The sequence below is a fragment of the Phyllostomus discolor genome, chromosome 2 (assembly GCF_004126475.2).
Source record: "Phyllostomus discolor isolate MPI-MPIP mPhyDis1 chromosome 2, mPhyDis1.pri.v3, whole genome shotgun sequence".
In the NCBI taxonomy this organism is placed as follows: domain Eukaryota; kingdom Metazoa; phylum Chordata; class Mammalia; order Chiroptera; family Phyllostomidae; genus Phyllostomus; species Phyllostomus discolor.
The window spans coordinates 208,976,084-208,999,655 of record NC_040904.2 but is presented as its reverse complement, the minus strand read 5'-3'; the positions used below and the strand labels follow the sequence as shown (position 1 = coordinate 208,999,655).

Sequence of the window (23,572 nt, the reverse complement as noted above, 5' to 3'; positions counted from 1 at the left end):
AATACACCCAGGAGGTTTGGCCCATCTTTAAAGAATTCCCCTCTCCTCCAGGCACTGGGATGGGACTCCTACAAAGGAGGGACCCTGCCCTTAGGGGTCTCCGATTACCAGGGTGGTGGGAGCTGGCTCGGTGCTGACTCCCCACACTTTGAATCCTCACCCCAAAAGCACAGGACGAAGGATCTATTCCAGTGGGCAGAGGAGTGAGGCAAGCTGCCCGAGATCACACAGCTACTAAGTGGCCAAGCTGGGATTTGAACCCCGACAACCTGGCCTTGAAGGCCAGGACTTCACCACTGTGCTACAGTGCCATCAACTGCAAGTGGTGGCCCGCGCTGTTATGGCATGCACAACACATGTGGAGCAGGCAATGCCTGGGCTGAGGAAAGCACAGTGGGAACAAACTAGGTTAGGAGGGGGCGGCAGGGCCAAAGGGCCTGGGGCAGGAGAGCCGGTCGAGGTTGTGGATGGAAAAGCCAGCCAGCCCAAGGCACAGAGCGTGGGGTGAAGCCGGAGACAGGCAGCGGGCTGCTCACCAGGCCCCACAGCCCCTTGAGAAAAGCAGACCCTCTCCCGACTCCCCCACCTAAGGACGGTAGGAGGCCTTTGAGGGGTCGCAGTGGACACGGGACAAGATTTAAAAGGACCGTGCTCTGTAGTTGAATAGAACACAGCCATTAAAAAAACCACAAAAAACAAAAAACACGAGAATGAGGGGGATTATGGGTCTGACACAGAACCCCTCCAAAGCACATTGCTAGATTGAAAAGCAAAGTGCAGAAGAGGGTGTGCAGTGGCTTCCAGTGGGGGGCGGGAGAGGAAGGAGGAGAGAAAGGGTCAGAGAGGCCATCACTCGAGCTCAAGGCCACGGGTGGCATCTCTCGGGAGGATGCCAGGGCCATGCCCTGGCCCCTGGAGGTGGGGGCTGCAGGCCTGTGGTCGGGAGTGGGAAGGTTCTGTGTGTGTTCATCTTCTTTCAGATTTTAAACCTACGGAGGAGACTGTCTATTCAAAATTTTTAAATTTTGAAAGTGTCCTGGCTGCTGGGTGGAAAATGCCGTGGAGGAGGCAAGAGCGGATTCAGGGAAATTAGGAGAGGACGAGGCTCGGGACCGACTGCTAGGCGGGTTTTGGGGGGTGGGGAGGTGCGGGTTGGGGGTGAGCGGCAGCGGGGAGAGGAACCTAGAGTGACAGGAACCAGCTTCGCTTTGTCGGTCGCTGAATTTGGCCTAGGTTCAGACCGAAGCATCCGGAAATGAACAGACATGCTAAATGTGGAATGTTCTAGAAAAGCAGCCCTTGGATCCTGCAGATGAGATGCTGCGGGCTGTTAAAGGAGGCCTCCGGTGGCTCTGGAGGGATGATTTGCTCAACTTTAAATAACATGCAGCTGCAAAGTAAATCAAAACGCGGCCGCCCTGAGCTCCTTCCTGCCGCAGACATTTTCCCCGGCAGCTGCTGCCCCCTGCTGACGAAACGAGGACACCACAGCCTCCGTGCCATTCCCAGCCCACAGCGCAGGGCTCCGCTTTGCATTTGCATTCCTGACACATGGTAGGTGAGTCAGTCACATTTCCTCTGCCCTTTATTGTGATGGCCCGGCCAAACACTGCATCAGCGGAGGCACAAGCAACCAGGCCCACGTGAACCGTGGAGAACCGAACGGCAAAGTCATCACCACGAGGAGGCAGCGCACCAGAAGGCAGATGCGACAGCGTGTCTTGGAGAAAACGGTACAACAGATGCCACCGCCGCATTGGAGATCACCCTCAGGGGGTTCAGCGGCATCCCAAAGGCCGTTAGTAAGAGCGGGTGTCCGCTGGGTCTGCCTATTACACGTGCCGGGTGCCGTTCTAACCCTCTTACCTGTGTTAACTCGATGCTCGGGCACCCGCGGGCGGGGGAGGAGGAAACAGACACGGGGAGAAGCTTACGTGGCAAAGCAGGCTGCAAACCCAGGCAGCCTGAGCCCCCGTCCTCGCAAATTTCGGTTTTAAAATCAACATTTCCTGCTCATATGTCAGGGGTTCTCACCCATGGGTGATTTTGACCCCCAAGGGGCATTTGTCAATTCCTGGAGACGTTTTTGCTTGTCACGACGAGGACGGTGGTTCTGGCACCCAGCAGGTAGAGGCCAGAGACGCCGCCAAGCGTCCTACAAGGCACAGGACAGCCCCCTACGACAGAGAACTCCCCGACCCAAAACGTCAGTAGTGCCGAGGCGGAGAAACCCTGATCTAATCACGCAAAATTCCTGTGAATCCACTAGCTCTCTCTTTCGCATCGCCCTGTGCCATGAGGGCAATCAGCACCAACCTGCTTTAATGTGTGAACGGTATCCTTAAGGATTCACACCGAGATCTTCTCCCACCAGTTTCCCCTAAAGCCTCTTATTCACCGAGAGGGACCGCGTGCGTCGAACAGATCTGGTAACGCACTCCGCAGCTGACGGGCTCTGCGGGGCAGCGCAGGCAGAGGAGGAGCCCCCGGAGCAAGCGCGGAGGGACTCGCACCTGCAGTGGGCAGGAGAGCCGGAGCGCCAGGCGCGGAGTGTTATGGCTGCCCCTGGCACGGAGCCAGCCGCACGCAGCGGGAACGCGCGCTGCTCATCAACACTGTCCTGAGGCGTTCCACTCCAGGATGATTGAACAGTCCCCGGGAACACATCGCCAGCAGCTGCCTCCCTGCTTCCTTCTCACTCAAAGCCCTCTCTTCCTAGTCAGCCCCAACAGCCCGTTCCTGGCTTTGGGGGGCAGCGCTGTTAACTCCTCCTCCTCCGTGGAGCCCACAGGGGTCTGCAGGGTCCGGAGGGTCTCTGGATAGGGAGCTGGCTGTGTCATGGAGGGAGGGGGAGTGCCCCTATCTTAACGGCCATGGCACCCCTTCCCGCAATAAGCCCCTTACCTCCCCAAGAACTGGGGTTCAGGAATCAGTGCTTGTTGAATGAATGAGCGTGTGAATGTCCAGAAAGGAAACCCCGTGAGATTTCATTCAAAAACATTGACCGAGTGTCTCGCCATGCTGGCCACTGTCCTAGAGGCTGAAGGACAGAAGGAACCAAGTCCCTGCTCTCACGAAGCCAGCCCGGGGGTGGAGGGAGACAGGTACTCTCCGGACAAACAAGGAACACGGAGTACACTATCAGGCCGCGGGGAGCGCTGGGAAGAGGGAAAGTGAGACGAGGAGGTTGAGACGGACAGATGGGGGCGAGTCTTCAGACCGTGGGTTTGCAGGCCTCTCCGCGGAGATGGCGTCTGGGACAGAGATCCGGTCACGAGGGAACGTGTCCCATGGCGGTGCTGAGAGCAATCAGGACACAGACCCAAGGTGGGAGGGGCTTGGGAGAGACGGAGATACCAAAACTCGACCAGAGGAAGTGGGGGAAGGAGGGTCCTGGCGCCGCCTAATAGCAGCGGTTCTTCATCGTGAGCAGGCATCAGCATGGCCAGAAAGGTTCATGAGAACATAAACCATGGCCCCCGACCCGGTGTTTGGTTGTCTGGGCCGGGGCCTAGGAATGTGCATTCCTAACTGGTCACTGTGGGCCTCTGGTACAGCGGGTCCAGCAGCCACAGCCCAGGCTGTGTGGTCATGATGCAGCAAGTCCCTCCCTGTCCAGCACTCGCCACGAGCGGCCCTAGGTCACATTGCTTCTTCATCTGCCTCCCCACTGGGTCGGATGTGCCATGGGAACCGAGGGCAGTCCCGGCCGCAGTGCCTCCTAAGCGCTCACGAAAGTGTTTGCTGAAGGAATTCCTCACAGGGTTTAGGCCAGGCCCTGCCTCGCTCTCTTTTGCTATTGTGCTGCATGCTCAGCCCCCGGCAGGCGCTTGGGCCAGACCTGCTACTCACCAGCCTCCCACCCGGGCGAAGAGTGTCGGCTGCCATTCTTCAGCGCACTCCCCTCCCGCAGCTCCGTGTGTGCACACGCCGTCCCATCTACCCGGCGTGTCCTTTCCTCTCTGTCTGCCTCCGAAACCCCGACCCGTTCCTCAGGGTTCTCCTGCCAGAAGCTCCTTCCCAGCACCCTCCCACCTGCGCAGGGCTAGGAGTGCTCCTGGGGGTCCTGCGTTCACTCACATCACAAGGATTTGTTCACACAGTTGCCTCCCCTTCTTGACCAGAGGTCACCCTGAGCAGCCCCCCGCCCCCCGCCCCCCCGCCGAACGAGTCAACAGGTGTTCTACTGTGGTGGCGGTGTTTCAGATTGAAGTTCATTGCCCACATTTGAGAGTCAGGGCATTACACACAAACATATGGAATCTGGGCTCCTCCAGAAAAGTCAGGGCGGGCAGTTTCGCACGGCCACGACCTGCCAGAGCTGCCTGGGATGCTGTCGCTTTTGATCTGGTGGCGCTGTCAGCCAGCACAGTGCCCGGTCCAGGACAGGCACGCAGGAAAAGCTTAGTAATGAAACTGAAAAGAATACTCGAAGTAATTAAAAAGAAAAACGTCAGTTCCGCAAGGCCTTGACCAGAAGCTGGTTCTGATTCTGGTTGACTTGCTGCATGACCTTGAGCTCTCTCTGGACCTCAGTTTCCTTGCCCTTTACATTGAGGTAATAATAGTTTTCACTTCCCAGGGGCATCGCATCAAACAAGAGAGGATGCAAAGTGCTTAGTGCATGCCTGGCATATAACACTCAATCGACATGAGCCATTATTGCAAGGAATGCAGACCATGTTTACTCTCCAGGATAGGAGGACCTGGGAGAGGAGTTACAGGCAGGGGAGGTCCCTGCGGGGGCCAGGGGGTGATAGACCACCAGTTCTGCCTTTCACCAGCTGTGTAAACCTGGGCATTTGAGTCAACCTCCTTTGGGTCTCGGTTTCCCCATCTATCAAATGGGAATGATAAGAGCCTCATAGGGGCTATTGTCAACATCAAGTATGAACGTGAATATTCAATTAATCCTTTAAAGCACTTAGAATGGGGCCAGCATTCAGCATGCTCTCAACACATGCCAGCTCTCACTGTTACATACAGCCGCTCCGAGAGGGGTTAGATTAGAATTTCTCCAGGCCTCTCACGGTACCCAACCTCTCTGGCCACCTTACAGCCAGTGAATCTCAGCCATGCAGCTGTCACTAGTCATTGAGAATGCACAGAAAGTCTGTGGGATGGGGAGAGCAGAATTCAGTACACAGGGTTTCCATCCCTCTGGAGAGTCCCAGAATGCTTCATGGTGGTTCTGACCAAAGTCACACAGAGCAGCAGCAGCGGAAGGGGAAGGGTGGGTGTGGTGCAGAGGAGTCCTGTGGGCCTGTGCAGGATGGGCTGTTACCCCCCTTACGGGAGACACCGGGGCTCCAGAGGATGTCCCTGGATGTCTGTCAGTGTCTCGGCTCCATGGAGCTGCCTCAGAAGGCCGACTTAGTCGTAAAGTCCTTTAGGGGACTAGTGGGGTCACAGTGAACAGGACAGCCTGGAGGGAGAGAGGCAGGAAGACGAGGCAGAGCCTTCCTGATTCACCCAGGCTGGGGGGTGTCTGAGACAGACGTGCGTGAGGTCCCCAAAGGAAAAAAAATGGGTAAGGGGCATGAAGGAGAGACAGGTTTGAACCAGACCATCAGGAATGCTTTCCAAGAAGAGAAAATCCCAGACAATTTGCATGGTTCACTACGGATTCAAGGCTGAAACCTTCACAGCCATTTACAGAGGGAGTGGGGGTTCACTCCCCTGCACAAGGCGGGTGGTGGCCGCACTGAGACCCAGGGCAGCCGAGAGAGAGAGCAAAATGTTTCCGGTAACCAGAAGGCCTGTGGTGGCAAACCCCCAGGGCTGCTCCTCCCTTGGGTGGGGGCGCAGCAGGCATGCGAGCAGGGGTGCCTCTGCCCAACCTGTGATGGCGCCGGGAAACCAAGTCCAACCAGATACATTTCTCGTCGTGCATTCATTCATTCAGCGGTTGAGTGTTGAGCCCCTACCACGCCTCCAGACACATGCTTGCTCTTTTAAGCCTCGGGACAACCCCTGAAGTGGGCTCAGTAGCCTATCTTTACAGAGGTGACTTGCCTGGGCCGGGAGCATGGCAGTGGACTTCAGTTTGGGTTTCCTAACCGCGGAGCAAGCGGGGCCTCCCTTGGGTGACCACGTCTTGGAGGCTCGCTGTCCATCAATCTGCAATGTGCGATCCGTCCTCCGTTTTACCCGGGAGGAAATGCGCCCAGAGAAAGGTACTTGAAATTGCTCGGTCCCACCGCTCACCCCCACCAAACTTCGCTTGTTCTCCGTCTGTTCACTGACACCACTTTAAACACTTCCTTTCACATTTTACATTTTAAAGCGTATAACGTTCGCGGGCTTTAAAACAAGATTTCCCTGCGGGATACGGAGCAAGGACTGGATTTCTTGATGCTCCTCACGGCCGCGCTCCTCCGGATCTGGGAATTCGGGGAGCGACAAGAACCTCTGCTACATCAAACCCGCTCTAAGCTCCGCTCTAAACTGAGGCCTGGTGTGCTGCGCAGGCGCCGCCCCGGTCTCCCGGGCTCCTGACCCGGCCACTAGTGGGCGAATCCACTTCCAGGAGGACAGGGGATACGGCGAATCCCCATTCCTCCCGAAGATGGGCCAAGCCAGCCTCTGGCCAATCAGAAGGCTTCTTTTATCACTGCTCTGGCGACAAGATGTAGGAGCCTGTTTTCCCTGAACTTTCCGGCAGTGCGGAGGAACAAGATGCAGAAATGATTGACATTTCCTACAACCATTAACCAAGCGATATAAGCTTGAAGAGCGGACATTACTACGAATTGTCTTACAAGAAAGGTCTGTTAGCCCCGCCTCCCCCTTCCACTGGTCCCCGAAAGCTTTGGAAGAAGCTGGTGGTGGCAGCCAATCGAGGCCCAGCGAGAAGACCGAGGAGGCGGGGCAGGCGGGCGCCGTTGCTTAGCTAGTTTGTCCGGAGCTGTGCTTGGGAACCTGGGGTTGCGGATTCACTCTTCCTGATGATCCCCACTGGCAGGGGCTGGGCGGGGAACGAGAGCCGAGAGCCGCGGCACCTCGCTGGCACCTTCCAGGCTGCCTACTGAGGCCTTGAGCTGGGCCCCATCTCGCGCTCCACTGCGTCCTCGCGCACCCCTAGCGCCCATAGCCGACCCCTGTCCTGCCCAGAGGGTCCAGGTCCCATCTGTCCCCGTCCCCACGGCGGCCACAAGGCCCCATCGCCTCTAGCCGCCACTGTGGTCCGTGGAGGTGGTTGGTTACCATGGTGAAGCTGGCAGCCAAATGCATTCTGGCAGGTGAGTCTGAAAACTACAGTGTCCTGAGTCCAGAGACTCATAAGTTATCGAGAGATTTTGTTCACGTAAATTGTGTCCCCTCTTTCCGTTTCTGTTTCCCAAGAGCGAGTTAATGCAATTGCTAATAGTGTAGACTCCCTGAGATGTGAAAGAACTGCCTTCCAGAGCACATGGGAAGCTCCGGCTGATTTCCCCAGCTCCCTGGTGTACTCTGAGACCGCCTTCACCAGTCCGAGCTGTGCTCAGGGGGCTCAGGCTGAGCACAGCGAAGGTGCTTCTGCTAAATCACGGTTAGACAGCAGTGTCTCTGGTAATCTTTTCTTAGGGGATTTTCCCCGTCCCCGCCCCCTCTGGTAACTGGGATTGGAGACAGTACCCTTGACCAGAGTTTACAGAAAGCCCAAAGTTACTGTGCTGCCCCACGCTCAGGGGCACATAAATGTTAAATCCCCCCAAGTCAGGAATCTGTTTTGTTAACTGATGCGTGCCAAGCAGCCCAACGATATCTGGAAGCTAGTAGGTCCTCGGTAAATATGTGCAGAAGGATGAACAGGTGGCATTCGCAGTGCTGGTGCGCTCTTTGTACCAGGCCGCACATGGAGGACAGCATTTGCCTGGACTATAGACCTGGGACCACAGGATGCACATATGTACTTCGCTGAGCCCTTACTGCCTGCCGGGCACGGTCATTCCATTTCACCCTCACAGTAGCACCCTGGGGTGGGTGCTGTGCTGTGTTCTTCTGATCTTAATAAAAAGTGAAGTCTCTGGCCCGAGGTCACCCCGAGCGACGGAAGGGCACAGGCGGGATTGCATCCCCCAGGTCTGCCCGGCTCCACAGCTCTCCTCCTCCCGGGTCACTCCTGGGCCCTGCAGCCCGTCTGGGGCTCCTGGGCTGCTCAGGAGAGCAGCAGGGAGAGCGCGTAAAGAGCAGAAAGAGATCCTTCTTGTTTTTTGATTCATCTCTTCCAGACTGAAATAGATGACCTTTTTAGTGACTTTTCTCACTTGGACATAAAAGGGTCACACAGAAAGCTGACTGACAACAGTAACTCAAATCGTCCGGGAGCAAAAGAAAGGACGGGTCCCCAGAAGAGGTTTCCGGAGCGCCAGGGGGGGCAGTATTGTGCAACGAAAGTCACTCCGCCGGTCTCTCATTGGCTCTGCCCCCGGGGACGCTTCTCTGAGCCTCAGTTTCCTCATGGATAAGGGGGGGAGGTTTTTATTTTCTGAATTAAGTTTTTTCAAAATGGGCTTTTCTCTTCCACCATTTGTTCTCTCATTTCTTTTTTCACTTCACCCTCCAACAGGGAGCTAACTTCTGAGCACTGTCCACGGGCAGGCGCCGTGCAGCCCCTCTCCACAGTCGTCCCGCTGAGTCCTGGCCCAGCTCTGGGGTCAGTTCCATTGCCGTCGCCGCCTACAGGTGGCGCAGCTGAGGCCCAGGGGGGTCAGGACACTTGCCGTGGGCCACACCAGGTGACCTGACCTCCAGGGCTTTGTCCTTAGCCCCGAGCTGTCCTGGCCCTGAGCCTCCATTCTGGACTCTGCCCCTGGCACCCCTCCCTCAGGTACCGTTTCACTTGATTGCAACCGCTGCCTGGGTGCGAGCTGAACTCCAGCCCAGCCCTCCGTCTGCAGCCCCCTTTCCAAGCCTCAGGGTGTCTCCTCTGGGAAGTTCCCAGGGACCAGAAGGCGGCAGCACAGCGAGCCAGCTCCATCTGCACTGCCCCACCTCACACTCCCCCCTCTCTGGTTTTGATTTCCTGGCCCCTCACAGGCCTGCTGTTTCGATTGAGTTAATCTACCTTTTGGCTCTCACATAACTGGTCATTAAAGGAGCTCATGTTCAATGCAAGCACTTAGTTATCCACCAGGTATTTACTGAGCACCTACTAAGTGTGAGTCACCATTCCAGGTGCACTGGGAATAGGGGATGGGTCAGCCAGCCCCTGCACTCTAGGAAGCACAGAGTAACTTACGATTCGGCAGACTGCACTGCCCTCTGTGCACAGGCGCCAGAGAAGTACCTCAGGGCACAGCCGCTGACCGTGCCGGCTTGGATGGGGAGACAGAATCGCCCTTGACATTCACCTGCATGTGACTTACTTAAAGATCACCTGTGACTTACCATCCATCAGACGCTGTACTGGTGAACTCATTAAATCCTCAAAAATTCCATGAAATAGTTGCTGTTATCCCCATTTTGCAGACAGGACAACAGAGGCCCAGAGAGGTTGCTGACGCAAGGTCGCACAGCTTGGAAGTGACAGAGCGGGAGGCAGTGCCCTGAGCACTGTGGTTACCGCCTCTCAGCGTTTGTGGGGGTGGCGGCCGCGCCTCCCCGGAAGGCTGTACTGACATCGGGTCTTGTGGGGCCACACAAGCCGCACAGGGAGACGGAGGAGGGAGAGCTGACCTTCAGAGGCCGTGCGGGGCTTGGACTTGGACTGGGGAGACCTGGGAGGAGGGGTTTTCAGAGATCAAGAGGATCAGTACACAGATACCGAATGATCACATTGTACACCTGAAACACACAGGGTCTGGCACAAGTAACACCCCTCTTTATTACACAATCATAAGCGCGTAGTTCTGTAACATAACAATGTCACACTCAAGTACAGTGTAGGAAGTTTTAGGAGAAGTGTTCAAATTAAAACTATAAATTATTACACCCATATTATGACCCTACCAACCACACGGTACTTCCACCGGACCCTGTATATAATGTTACTAACCACTGTTGCCTCAATAAAAAAAGAAAGATAAGGATGTGTTACTGCAAGCGCCCACACACAGACAGGAAACGTGTGGAGCGGAGAGGTCGTGTGAGGGGTGGTCAGAGAGCTGGGTGGAAGGAGGCGTAGGGACGACCCGGAGCAGGCAGACACCGGGAGGAGCCCTCAGCAGGCTCCGAGGCAGAGTGGCGAGACCGAGGGCTGTGTTCCAAAGGGCGGGCTGTGCGTGATGCTGAGCTCCGGTGGGTGGGAACGGGGAATACACGAAAAGGAGAGGGCCGGTTGGGAAGTATTGTCAGGCAAGACCCAGCTGAGGAAGCAGGAAATGCACCCGGCATTTCAGCAGAGAAAGTTCCGTGTACGGGATTGGTCCGATGGGCATTGGAGGCCAAAAGGGCGGGACTAAAATGCTGGGGACACAAAGCCGATGGGGAGGGGTGTGGCTGCCGGAAGCTTGAAAAGAAGAGCCCCTCGGAGCAGGACCCAGACCTCTGAGGAGGCTGCCCAGCTCGGCCGTGCCTCAGGGATCCTGTCCCCAGCCTGTGAGGCTGTCCCGTGCCACAGGTCACTAGGGCCTTGCCCACCAGCCAGGAGCTCAGCCCTGAGCTGAGAGCAAGACACAGCCCACTTTAGACCAGGCAGAGGGCCTGTGTCTCGAGGTCACTTCTGGCACCCGCGTGCTACAGAGGCCAGGGGCCAAGCACAGAGCAGCAGCTGCACTAGGTGTTTCGGCGGCGAGGGTTTACAGTGGGACGGTAACCCAACACAGAGGACTGGAGAGACGAAAGGGGACAGACAGCAAGGAGCCTCGCCCCGGGGCCGGGGGTTAGGGGCTGCACGGAAGCCCAGGTGTGAGGCTGCCAGGGCAGCGTGGGCAGTGACCCCAAGGTCCTGTGGGCAGGCGCCAGGGATGACGAGGAGACCGACTGAGCGTGGGAGGAAGGAGGAGGGTCTGCGGTACTCGTGGGTGAGGTCCGAGGACAGTGAGAGTGAATGGGGACGTCATGAACAGAGCAAATGAGCGGGGGCGAGGCAGCTCAGGACCCTGAGCCCGGCAGGCGGGGAAGGCTGCCGTGCCACAGTGGCAGTCAAGGTAGCGAGTAAAGGGGACAGGGTAGACGGGGGCAGAGGGCCAAGGACAGACCCCCAGAGGGGCCCGCATTGGGGAGGCAGGAGGACCAGGCCAGGTCTCAGGAAGGAGGCCGCTTCCGGCTGACTCATCCTCCGAGACCGCCAGGAGCAAGAGGACTGAGAAAAGGCCACTGGACTCGGCGATTCTTGAGGTCACCCTCGCACGCTGCCTCCTTAGATGTCACCCTCTGTCAAGCAGTGCCCCTCCCCGGTGTCACCCCCAGGCTCAGCCCCAGCCCCAGCCGCTGGGACGCCTGCCCGCTGACGAAACGACGCATCCACCCTTTCCCCGACGCGCGGGTTCTCAGCTTGCGCTGTGTGAGTTTGCACTTGTCATCCTGTTGCCCTGCAGACGTGTGTATCAGCTCTCTCCCTCCCTGTGCTCGGCTCCCTCCCCGGCCGACACAGGAGGTTCTCCGTGAGAGTGGGTGACTGCGGCTGGCAGTGGCAGTCGGAGGAAAGATTTATGAAATTAACCAGAGCGAATCCGTGGGGAGTTTCACAAGCAGGAAGAGCCAATTTCCGACTGGGTTCCGAAGCCAAATGGGAGGGTGGGAGCCGTCATAAGGCAAGGAGAGTGATGGGCGCGCTGTACTCGGAGATGGGGGGGCACCCAGGGACACCCCGGCCTGTGGCTGCCCCCAGGGTCATGGAGGGCTGCGGTGATGAGGGCCTGGAGGGGTGGTGTTAAACATGGGTCAGGAGGGTCCCTGAGCTGGAGGAGAGGGGCGGGGTCTGGCTGAGAGAGCGTGACGTTGGAACCCTGGGGAGATGGTCGGCTGTCCAGCGAGGCTAAGGGTGGTCCGGGGGCGGGGGGAGGGAGGGTGTTGAATGAGATTGTGTGAATGGGTTCAGGAGGCAGGCCCCCACCTGGGTTAGTTCCCTTGTAAGATGTGGCGGAAATACTAGAAGAGCAGGGCCTGAATCGCTCGTGTGAACCCGGAGGAATGAACATGAAACGAAATGCCACGAGTAAGTCAGACCATTGTCTCACAAGGGAAGATTGTAAGTGAGAAAAGTCAAAGCTGAAAAGCGAACAGAGCGGGAGGCTGCCGAGAAACCAGGCCGAGAGAAGTGTTGCGGCTGACTGTGAACTGGGCAGCAAAGTGAGGGGATGGCAGCGAAGGGTGCGAGCCAGGGGCCGAGGGGGGCTGTGGGGAGAGAGCGGGAAACACATGTCCTGTTTGGGGCCCTGGGTGACGGTGGAGAGTCTGGTACGACTCGAGGTGGAAGAGGCCTTGCAAACAGAAGCAGCGCAGCAAGGAAGGAGGCCGGGCAGGGCCACCGGTGGGGAAGCGGGAAGGGGCCCGGGAAGGGTGAGCACGGAGAGTCGCCCGCAGCCTCGGGGGCAGGGCAGGCACTCCCAGTTCCCCTGCTGCTAGCAGCCCCGTGAGATGTCCGGCTGTCAGGCTGGAACTGGGGCGTAAACCTTTTGTTTGGAGGTGCCGATTTGTGGGGCTCAGGACTAGCAAAGGAGTGCCGTGGAGAGAAGCCTGCGAGGTGGGAGGTGCGCCCGGAGAAGGCAGTTGCTGCCGCAGACAGGCTTGGCCCCTGGGAGGACGGAGGCCAGTGGCCACGGGGGCACACCCAGGTGGGGGACAGGGTGCCACATGGAAGTGGATTTCAGGACAGCATCTTTAGTTTCCCCGTACATGCAGAACACCCCCCCACCCCCTGCCCGCCAGAAAGAAAAGTAGGCAGGGCCCTAACTGTGGGAGCTCTCGCCTCGAGTGGTTCAGTCGGTCAGCTGAGCCCCCCAGTCGGCCTGACCACACCCCTGTACCTCCAGGACTTGGAAGCAAATTCTGGGGTGAGAGGGACGGGTTTCCCCGCAGGGGACAGGGGACATGCCCGGGGAAGAGTGGCTGTTCTGTTCCCAGTGCCCTAGCGCCCTCCAGCTCTGTCACCTTCCGGGCCCGCTCTTTTGGATGGAAGGACTGGCCTTGAAGAACTGCGAGCCCGGCCATCGATGGCCTCAGGCACCCGCTGCCCTGCTGGCGGCCTCACAGCGACTCCCTGGGAGAAGCAAGCAGGTTTTCTCTGATGAGAGTGCCCTGAAGTTTGGGGTTTCTAGACGAGCGTTCTGCCCTGAAGTTTGGGGTGTCTAGAGGAGCGTTCTGGAGTGGGGAGGGGGGGCTTGAGTCGGGTGAGGACGGAACTGACGCTTGTCTGGCACTCTGTCCCCCAGGAGACCCCGCGGTGGGCAAGACCGCCCTGGCGCACATCTTCCGCAGCGACGGGGCCCACTTCCAGAAGAGCTACACCCTGGTGAGTTGGGGGGGGGGGCCGAGGCACACCGTGCGGTGACCACACAGGTTTCCAAATGGCCCTGAGGAGCCCCAAGAACCCTGCCCAGAGGCTGCCGGGATGGCCCCGTGGGCAGTGTTTTGCCACAAGCCTCAGGGCAGACCAGGCCCCCCAGTGGGCGACTCTGCCACCACGCGCAGCTCGCTCCTGGGCAGGGAGCTGGGCGAGACCAGCTGGTCCCCGCTGACGTCCGCGCCAACAGCGAGTCCGGGACTCGAACACCCGCCCCGGGACACGTCTCCTGGGTGCGGTGCCTGTCGCGTCCCCCTGCGGGGCGCCCCGAGGGGCCCTCTGACGCACGCATGTCGGTTTTCCTCGGCAGACCACGGGGGTGGACCTGGTGGTGAAGACGGTGCCGGTTCCCGACACGGGGGACAGCGTGGTGAGTGGGGCCCTTGCCCCCAGGGGGCTCAGTGCCGCTGCAGCCGGGCCCAGGGGGCCCCTCGTCCCCGTCGCCCTCCCCACATGAGACGCAGGGCCAGGACTCGGCCTGGGCTCGCCTAAGCGGCGTTGGGGACAGAACTGTGGGGCGGCCGGGGAAGGGGGTCCCCGGGAGGGCGGATGAAGAGGAAGTGAGGCTGGGATGGGGGCGTTGCCCTCGCAGAAGCACCTGTCACTTCCTGCACCGGGCCCCCTCCTCACGGGAGCCCACGGCTCCTGCAGTTGAATTGCAAGGTGTCATTTGCGTGGGCTGTCCCCACGGGCAGGGAGAAGATGTAGGAGTCACCAAGTGGTTAAAGAGGTCCGAGATGCAGGGAGAAGGGACAGGACGGTGCCAGGGTAACCTGCATGTGACTCGGGTCACGGTGCCGAGGTCCAGACCCCCTGGGCCGGGGTTGGCAGCCAGCCAGGACCGTCCAGTGCCTGGAGGGAGGTTAGGGGAGGCCCCCTAGGCGACAGCCCTGGCGAGGGGCTCTGCCACAGGCCCGCTGAGGCTCGGGCTGGGCGGGAAGGGTCACCCTGCGTCCCCTGTCAGAACAGGACCGTAGCCATCCAGGATGGTGACAGACTGTCCTACTTTACACTCCTTCCCAGGCCTTCTCAGTGACCTCCTTTGAAGGAATGGTTTTAAGATTTGAAAATCAATTTGGTTAACAAAGTGCAGAATGACCTTTTGGAAACCAGAGCACTTGTCAGCCTGTTTAGCATTCTGTTCTGCCAGGTGGGAAGTCAGCTTGTTCCTGGTATTTTTGCTCTCGAGGTTAGGGAAGGTGAGCGCCGTGCGGAGGGTGCTGGGAGGGGCGGGGAGCGGTTGTGCGGCCTCGCCAGGGTTCCGGAGGCCGCTCTTCTCCCCGCCACCTGCCTCGTGCCCCGGGGAGAAGGGACAGCCCCCAGGCCGCTAGTGGTGCCTGCCCCCCGCCCCCCAGGGGGATGGGCATTCTCAGGTCGCGCCTTTCTGATTCCAGGAGCTCTTCATTTTTGACTCTGCCGGCAAGGAGCTGTTTTCTGAGATGCTGGATAAGTTGGCAAGTAGCGTGTCATTTCATTTCCTAACCCCCACCACCTCCCGCCAGAAGGTTCGCCCCTTACCACGCCCCCGCGGAGACTTCACTGTGCGCTCTGGCTGCTGAGAGAGGCTGTTGTGACAAAGTTCTAGAAGGGGTGCCCCTCCCGGCCTTGGGACTGGCGGCCCCTTGGCTAGTGGGAGCGGCTCCGGCATGTGATTCCCCCCACCCCGACCCCCAGCTCTGAATGGCCGGGTCCCCAATGTGCCAGAGGTGGGTGGCTCAGTCCCAGTAGCTGCTCTTTCTTGGGCCTCCCTTCCCTTGAACACCCCCTCCCGATGGTGCCCCTTCAGCCCTCCTCCCCGGCCTCCCGGAACAGGGGCCGACATTTCCACCCCCCGCCTCTGGGTGCCCCACTTCGTGAGGCTCACCTTCCTGGGCCGCTCCCCGGTCCCGTGGGTCTGGCTCTGGGACGTGCCCCTGCTGCCCAGGGCCCATCACACCCACCCGGCCAGCCACCCTCTCGGGTTCCAGCCTGCCGCGCCTTCCCAGGGAACAGCTGCACTAATCTGGGCCAGGGAGCTAATTAGAAGGGTTGCACTCTCCAGAGCCTTCCCCTGCCTTTCCAAGAACGGCCACATTTTAATGGAAACTGTCTTCTGCCCCCTTTTTTGTTACTGTTGTCTAAGAGATACAGATCTGATGGTGGTAAGTTCCCCCCATGCCCACCTACTATGTGCACAGCCCGGTGCTGGGTGCTGCCCTGCCCAGCAGGAGGTCAGGGCCACATTCAGCTCACACTCTGACTCCAGGCTCCCTGCTCCGGCTCGACCCGAGCACTGGCCCGAGTCCCTCGCTGAGGCTGGAGGGAAGAGGCATCTCCTGCAGGCACACGGGGACAGGGCTGGGGGTGGGGGGGCCCGTCAGTGTGATTCTGGCACGAGTTCTGAGATGGTCTGCAGAGTGAGGGTGTGAGGGAACCATCAGGTAGTCCGTGCTCCCCCATCCTGGAGGCCTCCGGGAGCCAGGGTGGCCGTGGGGGCAGCAAGGTGAGCCCTCCAGAGTGACCCTGGGCTCCTTCCAAGGACAACAGGAGGGAAAGGGTTCCTTCTCACACCCTGGGAGGTCACGACACCCCAGAAGTAACCCAGACTCCCACTGTGCAGGGTGGGGGTCTGCAAGGACCAGGGCACAGCCACGGGTCTAGTGTAGCCCTGCTGGGCTGCCCTTGGGCCCTGTGCCGGGACGGTGGGCTCTGTCCGGTGGCCCGGTTTGGATCAGGGCCGAGGCACTGCAGGAGAGGCAGGAAGTGCCCTTTGCATTGTGAAAAGCCGGCCCTTGTTACGGAGATGCGAGCACACGAGCGTCCAGGGGGGCTGGTTGAGGAAGGAAAGGGCGCTGTCCCGGGCCCGCAGAGCAGGCAGGCAGGCGTGCCAGCTCCCATCGGAGTGGGCTGTCCTGGGAACGGGTGCACACACGGACAGACAGCTGAGGCCGTGGCGGGGAGAGAGAGGCTGCAGTCCCACCCTGTTGAGAGAGTCAGTCACCTGCAGGGCTGCTGCACGGTAGGGACCGGGGCCAGCCAGCAGAGCTGGGAGGTCTCACGCCGATGCCAGAGCGCCCCGCACAGAGCCCGGTACAGATGTGAGCTCCCACTGCACCCCCGCCCCGCGCCCACCCACTCACTCCTATGGGTGAATTGTTTTCTCCTGTGTGTGGGGCTCAGCTTCCTGACTCATGGCCTCTACAGTTTTTCGTTTCCCTCCGTCCACGTGTCCCTTCCCAGAAAACTGGCCCAGCTCTCCCCCACCCTGGAAGTCACTGTCACCCTTCCTGATGTGCCCGTCCTGTCCCTCCTGCACAGTGGGAGGGCCCCGACGTCCTGTGTCTCGTGTACGACGTGACCAACGAGCAGTCCTTCGGCAGCTGCGGCAAGTGGCTGGAGAAGGCGCAGGTGCAGGTTCCCGGCGCCTCCCTCCCAGGTAGGAGCCGCGGGCGCCCAGGCTCGCCGGCAGCACCGCTGCCGTTCAGGTCGAAGGGCACAAGGTCACTGCACGGCTGGCTGTGGGTGCAGAAAGGGGAGCCCCGGGCTTTGAGGGCGATGGTCCGGCCTGTGCACAGAAACCTCAGCGAGTAACCACACACCTCTGAGTCTGTCCAGTGGGCGCGAGGACACCCACCTTGCAGGGTGTGGGGGGCTCGGGCAACAAGGGGAGGGGCAGTGGTGGGGACACGAGCTGGTATTTCTGGGCAGCGAACCCAGACAGTTGCCTTGCCCTCTCCCGTGCGGGGGGCGCAAGTAAACAGGCAAGTGCTGTTGTCACTTCTGAATGCGTTAAGTCAGTTTATTTTTCATCCTCCTGTGAGATCAACACACTCTCCTCATTACAGACCGGGAGGAACGGTCCCCAGAGACAGGCTCGGAAACCAGCCGCAGCTCCTGCAGCTGGGGGCGGAACGAAATTACCTCTGGATCCCTGACTCTGAGCCGGGGCCTCAGATTAGCGCTAATGACCGTTTCTAAAGCTCGCCCCACGCGCCAGGAGCTTACCGCAAACGCTCGCAGGGAGTCGCCCTCCCCTTCGGGACACCTGCAGCCTGGAGGCGACAGAGCGGACACATGGGGGTCTAGACAAGGGGGCACGCAGAAGCTGGTGAGAAAAGCAAAGCCTGCTCTGCTGTGGCCCTGGGGGGGTCAACATGTCCGTGTCCCCCTCTCACTCACCACCTCGAACCAGGCGCGCTGTCACGTGACCTTTCGTGCCCCTCGGACTCAGCCCGCTCGCCCTGTTCTGTCCCTGCTGGCCGCACGGACCGCCGGCTCAGCGCTGCGCTTTGGTTTCTCCTCCCGAGCAGGTGTGCTGGTGGGCAACAAGACGGACCTGGCCAGCAGACGGGTGGTGCAGTCGGCACAGGCCCGCGCCTGGGCCCTGGGCCAAGGCCTGGAGTGCTTTGAAACATCGGTGGTAAGTGTCACCGCCGACCCCGTAGCCCGGGCTGGAGCGGGCCTCTGGGGGGAGCGGCTCCTTGCATGACCCCACGGGCCTCGACTGAGTTGTTACCCCGCCACGTGCAGAGTTGATTCGGAACTGGTGTTTGCCCCCTCAGCCCAAGATCTCTTCTCGTGACGGCAGGAGTCACGCACGTGTTTCAGTAGAGGCCAGCCCCGGGAAGGGCTGCGTCTCAGCCAGGGAGAGGTACGAGCCAGGGTTGTGTTCAGTTGCAGTGACACTTGACCTTTGCTCGTGGGTTAGCAGGTGTTGCTGGGACGTGACGTCACAGACGCTCACGTTCAGTCCCATGAGCAGGAGCCGGTCCCCCACATCCCACTGCCACGCTGAGGAGGTGACGTGACTGGTCCAAGGCCACCTGGCTGACTAGAGGAGGGTTGAGCCAGGAGTAGGACCTGACCCCCTTGGTGCGCCTTGTCCCGCCTCGCCGCAGCCACAGGGCGACTGCAGGCCCTGAGCCGAGCCCCGGCAGAGTCAGCGGGGGGCCTCGCTGAGCGGACCAGCTTGGGCGAATTGCTGCGGCACCCTCAGCGCACACACGTGATGATTTATCCGTCTAGTGTCGGTGAACCGCCTTCCTGCATTGGGGGTTTTGAGGTCCCAGCCTCCCTGCCCCCAGGGTGCAGGCCTGTGTGACCCAGGCTGTACCCGTCAGACGTGCTGGGGTGACAGTTTCCCACAGAGGGGAGTGAAGCAAAGGCCAGTCCCGTGGGAACAGCCCAGAGCTATCCACTCCAGAGCCCCAGCGGCTCAGTCCTAGCTGCTGGGGAGACTTGCAGGCCTGGCCTGTCCGAGGTTGTAACTGGACCTCACCCCTGGCCGTGCAGCCTCCAGGCCTGAGTCTTTGCCCCTCCCCCAGAGCCCGCGGGCTAACCAGTAGCCTGGAGGTCGTCTGCCACTCCAGATCTCCTTCAGCTACGGAAGGTTAAAGCAAGCAACAGCACTTCCCCTGTTGCATCTGTACAACTTGGCAGACAAATGCTGCCAACCAGTCGCTGCCTGGTCGTGAGCTTTCAAAACCCCCCAAGAAGGCGAGCTGCCTTCAGGAAAGTGCAGAAAGGCAGGTGCTCTGAGCGCCCACGTGAGGGGCAGGACTCGCTGGGGGTCCTCGGCGTGCTATCCACCTGTGGGTGCCTGGGCTCCTCACCTGTGAAGTGGGGATAGTGGGCCCCGTCCCTCACTGCGTGGCAGATACGAGAACTAAGTCAGATGGTGACTGTGAAAACAGCACCAAGTCCGGCGCGCAGTGAGCACTCAAGGTGTGCCAACTCAAAGAGTACATCTACCCCTAGCGATCTTAGTTATACTCCTACTATTCACTAAATCCGTGAACTTGCAGATTGCTCAAAGACAAAAGCCACTCTTGCCTCTGGCCCAAGGAGCACAGACGCTGAATTCGTGACGACGAGTCAGATTAGCGAGCTTTTGCTGCATGGAGCGTCTTCACGCAGCGCCTTCGAGCGAAGCAGCGGGCCGCGCCGCCCACGGCAGACGACATTTTATTTTAGTGTTCCCCCTGCAGCCTTCGCATTTGCACAGCTCCTCCTCGCCCCGAAAGCCCATCCACCCCGGAACTCTTGGTGGAGCCCAGAGGTAGCACCTGCCCCAACTCATCCGTCAGCAGAGGCTCCTGGGCTGTGGGTGCTCAACTCGGTTCAGTGTGTGTGCGCGCTGTTGACCCGGGTGCATAAACTGGGCCCGGGGAGGCTGCCATGAGGCACTCGGTGTTAACTGTGCAAGTTCACTAGTCCCCCTGGGGCGGCTCGGGTAAGAGCTGTAATCAGAAAGGCCACCTAACGAGATGCTGTTTGACACACGGCCGGGCCTTGCCACTGTGCTCACCTCCTCCTCCCTCCCTCGGAACGCAGCGCGCCCGCCCGTACAGGGCGCCTGACGGCGGCACCCGTGTGGCTCCCCAACTGGGTGTTTTTGGTTTTTCATTCCATCCCCAGAAATCACTCATCTTACAACTGGAAGTTCATACTCTTTGACCACCTGCACCCATTTCACCCGCCCCCCCACCCACTGCGCTGGCAACCACCAGTCTGCTCTCTGTTCCTGTGGGGTTTTTGTTTCACATTCCGCACGCGGGGAAATCACACGGTATCTGTCTCTCTCTGACTTCACCCAGCACAGTGCTGTTCTCCGCGGCGGCGGCACCAGCCTGCAGCCTGCCTGCGGGGCACCGGGGTTCCCTTTTCTCCGCCTCCTCGCCAGCACCGGTGTACCTGGTCTTTCCACGAGCCATTTCAGCAGGCGCAAGGTGCTGCCTCGTTGTGGGTTCCGTTTGCATTTCCCTGATGGTGCGTGATGCTGCGTGCCTTTTGGGTAGCCTATTGGCCATTTGGATATTTTTTTTTGAAAAAAAAAAAAGTCTACTCAGTCCTTTGCCCACTTTGCACCAGACCAGTTGTGTTTTTGCTGTCGAGATGCCTGAGTCGTACATTTTGGACGCTGACCCCTCCTCAGACGCGTGGCCTGCAGATGCCCCCGTCCCGGGGGTGACTTTTCACTTCATCCGTCACCCCTCCGCCGTACAGGTGTTCCAGCGTCACGCAGTCCTGCTTGGTTTTGCTGTTGTTGCCTGTACTTTTGGTGTCAGAGCCACAAAATCATTGCCAGGCTCAACGTCAAGCAGCTTTTTTCCCGATGTTTTTCTTCTGGGAGTTCTATGGTCTCAGGTCTTACGTTCAAGTCTTTACTCCGTTTTAATTTTTGTAAGCGGTGTAAAACAGGGGTCCAGTTTTACTATTTGACATTGGCATTGCCCGGGAGTTCACATTCTGCCCGACAACACGCCTGGCAGGTGTAGCAGGCAGTTACTTCTCTCACATCTGCCCGGAGGGTGACAGCTTCGCTGTCATCGGCAGCCAGGGGCGCAATGCCCCTGTTCCTCAGGCTGCATGCCGCCCTGTCATTCCCGATCGCTCTCAGTGCTCACCGCCATCGCTGTCTGCCTCGGCCAGCTTGTTTCCTGCGCCCTGGGACTTCCCTGCGAGAAGGTCCAGCTGACCTGCTCCACCAGAACCAGCCGGTGGCTTGGTGCATTTCTGTCACCAGCTGGCAGAGTCCAGAGGCCGCTCCCCTCAAACTGCAGAATCTGAATCCCAGGCTGGGTTCTGCACAAACCCTCCAGGCCACCGCCCAGGGCCCGGGCTGCTTGCTGTCTGCGCAACCCTGGGCTTGGGGGCTTGGTGCCGTTCTCTGGTTTGGAAATTCTTCCAGGCATGGGGGAGAGTTCGTCGCCTCTCATCGAGGCTGAACTTTTGTTTGAAACGGGCCTCCGTGAGTCCATAGCTGAGCTGCTGTCTCAGAAGTAGTGGGTTCTCTCTTCTGCCAGCTTATTTCTTAAAAAAAAAAAAAAAACAACTAAAATATGTGTACACAGTAAAGCCACGATGGAAAAATATGGAGGCTCCTCAACAATTAAAAGTAAGACTACTGCATGACCCTGCAATCCCGGTCCTGGGTCTCTCCTCGAAGAGAAGGAAAGCACTGGCTGGAAAGGTGCCCTCACCCCTGAGTTCACGGCGGCGCTACGCACGGCGGCTGAGACGCAGACACAGCCTGCGTGCCCGTGGATGGATGGGTGGGCCGAGAAACTGGGATTGCTGTAACGGAATATTGTCCATCCACAAAAAGAAAGAAACCCTGACATTTGCAGCAACATGGATGGAACTCGAGGGTGTCGGGCTAAGTGAAATGAGTCCGACAGAGAAGGGTCAGTACCGCTGATCTCTCTAATATGTGAAATGTAAAAAAAAAAGCTCATAGACACAGAGAACAGACTGATGGTTGCCCAAGTAGGGGTGGGAGAAATGGGTGAACTGGTTGGGGTTTTTTTTTGTTTTGTTTTTAGTTTAAATAAATTGAATTAAAATTTTTTTAATACGTGCGTGCACCCAAAGAGTGGAAGTCCTCTGGGCATCTCTAGCCACAGAAATGTTATTTCGGTTCTTAAGATGCCCAGTGCTGGGGGGCTGTCAAATTCCTACCTTGATTCTGAGTTGGCGCCTCCCCGCCAGCCGCCCCGGGCAGCAGGGCCAGGCTGGCCGCCGCTGCGTTCCTGCGCCCGCACCTCCCTCCAGTTCAGCTCGGGGCCTGTAGCCTGCAGGGAAGGGGGGAGGCGCGAGGGCTTGGTCTCGGTGGACTTGCTGTGGCCTCTCAGGACTTGCCAGGTGTCTCAGGCTGACGCTCTGAGCACTTCAGAGACGCCCCCACTGCCCCCATCAGCGGGGCCCTCCCAGCAGCAGTCTCCCTGTGGCAGGAGATCCTCCTCAGGCCAGGGTACCTACCGCCTCTCTCCTCCCTCAGATGTGGTTCCTGGCCCTCTGTCCTTGCTGGGACCCAGCGCCCCCTGCAGACTGTCCCTGCAGAGTCCCGCTAGGAGCGCTCCAGCCTGGGAGGGCCAGGGCAGGGCAGCTGCAGCCTCAGTGGACAGAGGAGCAATGCTGCTGTCCCAGTGAACCCGCTCCCGGCGCGGACACCGAATAGCCAGCCTCCGTCACCCCTCGGTTCTTCCCTAAGCCTCCAGCCTTGGGCTTTCTCGTGGGACCTCCCGCTGAGCTAGAGGGGAGGGGGCACCCCTCCTGGAGGGAGATGCCACAGTGCAACCCTTCCCTCAACGGGAGGGCGGCCCGTGCTGTCTAGCCCTCCCTCTCGTGCGAGGGTCCTTGCTCTCCGTTGTTTTGCCGCAGCCTCCGGGGCCTCCGTCAGAGCGGAGCCAGAAAGAAGTCCCGTGACGGACAGCCTGCCTCATACAGAGTGAGGGCGGCTGCCAGGACGGGCTCTGCAGGGACAGATCTCGGTTCAGACTCAGCTCCACGACTGACACGTGTGTGGCTTTGGCCAAGTTACTTAATCTCCGCATGTCACCGTTTCCTTCTGATAACGCGGCCCAGTGACAGCGCCTCCCCACGTGGTGCATGCGCCGGGGAAGCGAGGGCAGTGAGTGCAGCCCCCGACGCGAGGCGGGAGCGGGCGCACACCGGCATGCGGGTGACTCACATCACAGACGGGCCTCTCCAACCTGTCTCCACAGAAGGAGATGGAGAACTGGGAAGCACCCTTCCAGCATCTGGCCCGGCAGTTCCACCAGCTGTACCGGGAGAAGGTGGAGATCTTCGGCGCGCTCGTGTGAGGGGCTGCGTGCTGCTGGCGACCTGGCAGGGCCGCCCACCCGCCAGTCTCCTTGGAAGCCGAGAGAAGGCGGGGGCGGGGGGCGGGGGGGGGGGGCGGTTGGCCCTTCCCACCTACGTGACAGCTTCGAATAAAATGAGAACATGTAGAAGCAGCGGCTCCTTCCGTTCTTGGCCAGGGCAGCCCTGGTTCCACTCCACGCCTCGCCTGCTGGTTCTCCAGCAGCCCGGGGAGCTAGGCTGGGGCCCTGGGCGGGCCGCCTGCTGGGGGCGCTGGCGCCGCCACCCTCCCTGAAGGGCCTTCACGGAGCACACACCCCCGTGGGATGGGATGGCTTACAATTTGCCGCAGTTGAGACGCTGGGCTTGGAACTCCCCGCGGGGCTCAGGGTGCCGACAGCCCTGTCCTGATGCGCGCACACCAGGCTCTGCCGCCTCTTCGCTGTCCGGGTGCCAGAGCTCCCCTGCAGGGGCCACTGTCACCCACAGAACAGCGCCCTCTGCTGGCCTCCCTTGATGCCTCTTGGTGAGGCACCCGCCCCTCCCAGCTGCCAGGAACCC

General features: G+C 59.7%; 1 protein-coding gene across 4 annotated transcripts; it reads left to right on the top strand.

The window, feature by feature from the left end:
- Window positions 1-6,846: 6,846 nt before the first annotated feature.
- Window positions 6,847-23,321, top strand: IFT27 (intraflagellar transport 27). Of its 4 annotated transcripts, XR_004901709.1 has the most exons (8): window positions 6,853-7,241; window positions 13,299-13,378; window positions 13,740-13,799; window positions 14,824-14,883; window positions 16,727-16,844; window positions 17,719-17,828; window positions 22,188-22,445; window positions 22,915-23,036. XR_004901709.1 is itself a non-coding variant. In XM_028532929.2 (7 exons), exons 1-7 carry the CDS (start codon window positions 7,208-7,210, stop codon window positions 23,011-23,013), a joined length of 561 nt encoding a protein of 186 aa, XP_028388730.1. In that variant the 5' UTR covers window positions 6,847-7,207; the 3' UTR covers window positions 23,014-23,158. The 4 variants fall into 4 exon arrangements, 3 of the variants coding, with proteins under 3 accessions (XP_028388730.1, XP_035875466.1, XP_035875465.1); XM_028532929.2 differs by lacking the exon at window positions 22,188-22,445 and having other exon boundaries at window positions 6,847-7,241; window positions 22,915-23,158; XM_036019572.1 differs by lacking the exons at window positions 17,719-17,828; window positions 22,188-22,445 and having other exon boundaries at window positions 6,850-7,241; window positions 22,915-23,321.
- The last annotated feature ends 251 nt before the right edge of the window (window positions 23,322-23,572 follow it).

Excerpts from the sequence above, each read along its gene's own strand:
- IFT27 (XM_036019572.1), top strand. The coding sequence starts at position 7,208 with ATGGTGAAGCTGGCAGCCAAATGCATTCTGGCAG. Across the intron at positions 13,379-13,739 it reads TCCAGAAGAGCTACACCCTG|ACCACGGGGGTGGACCTGGT; the intron begins GTGAGTTGGGGG and ends TTTCCTCGGCAG. Across the intron at positions 13,800-14,823 it reads CCGACACGGGGGACAGCGTG|GAGCTCTTCATTTTTGACTC; the intron begins GTGAGTGGGGCC and ends TTCTGATTCCAG.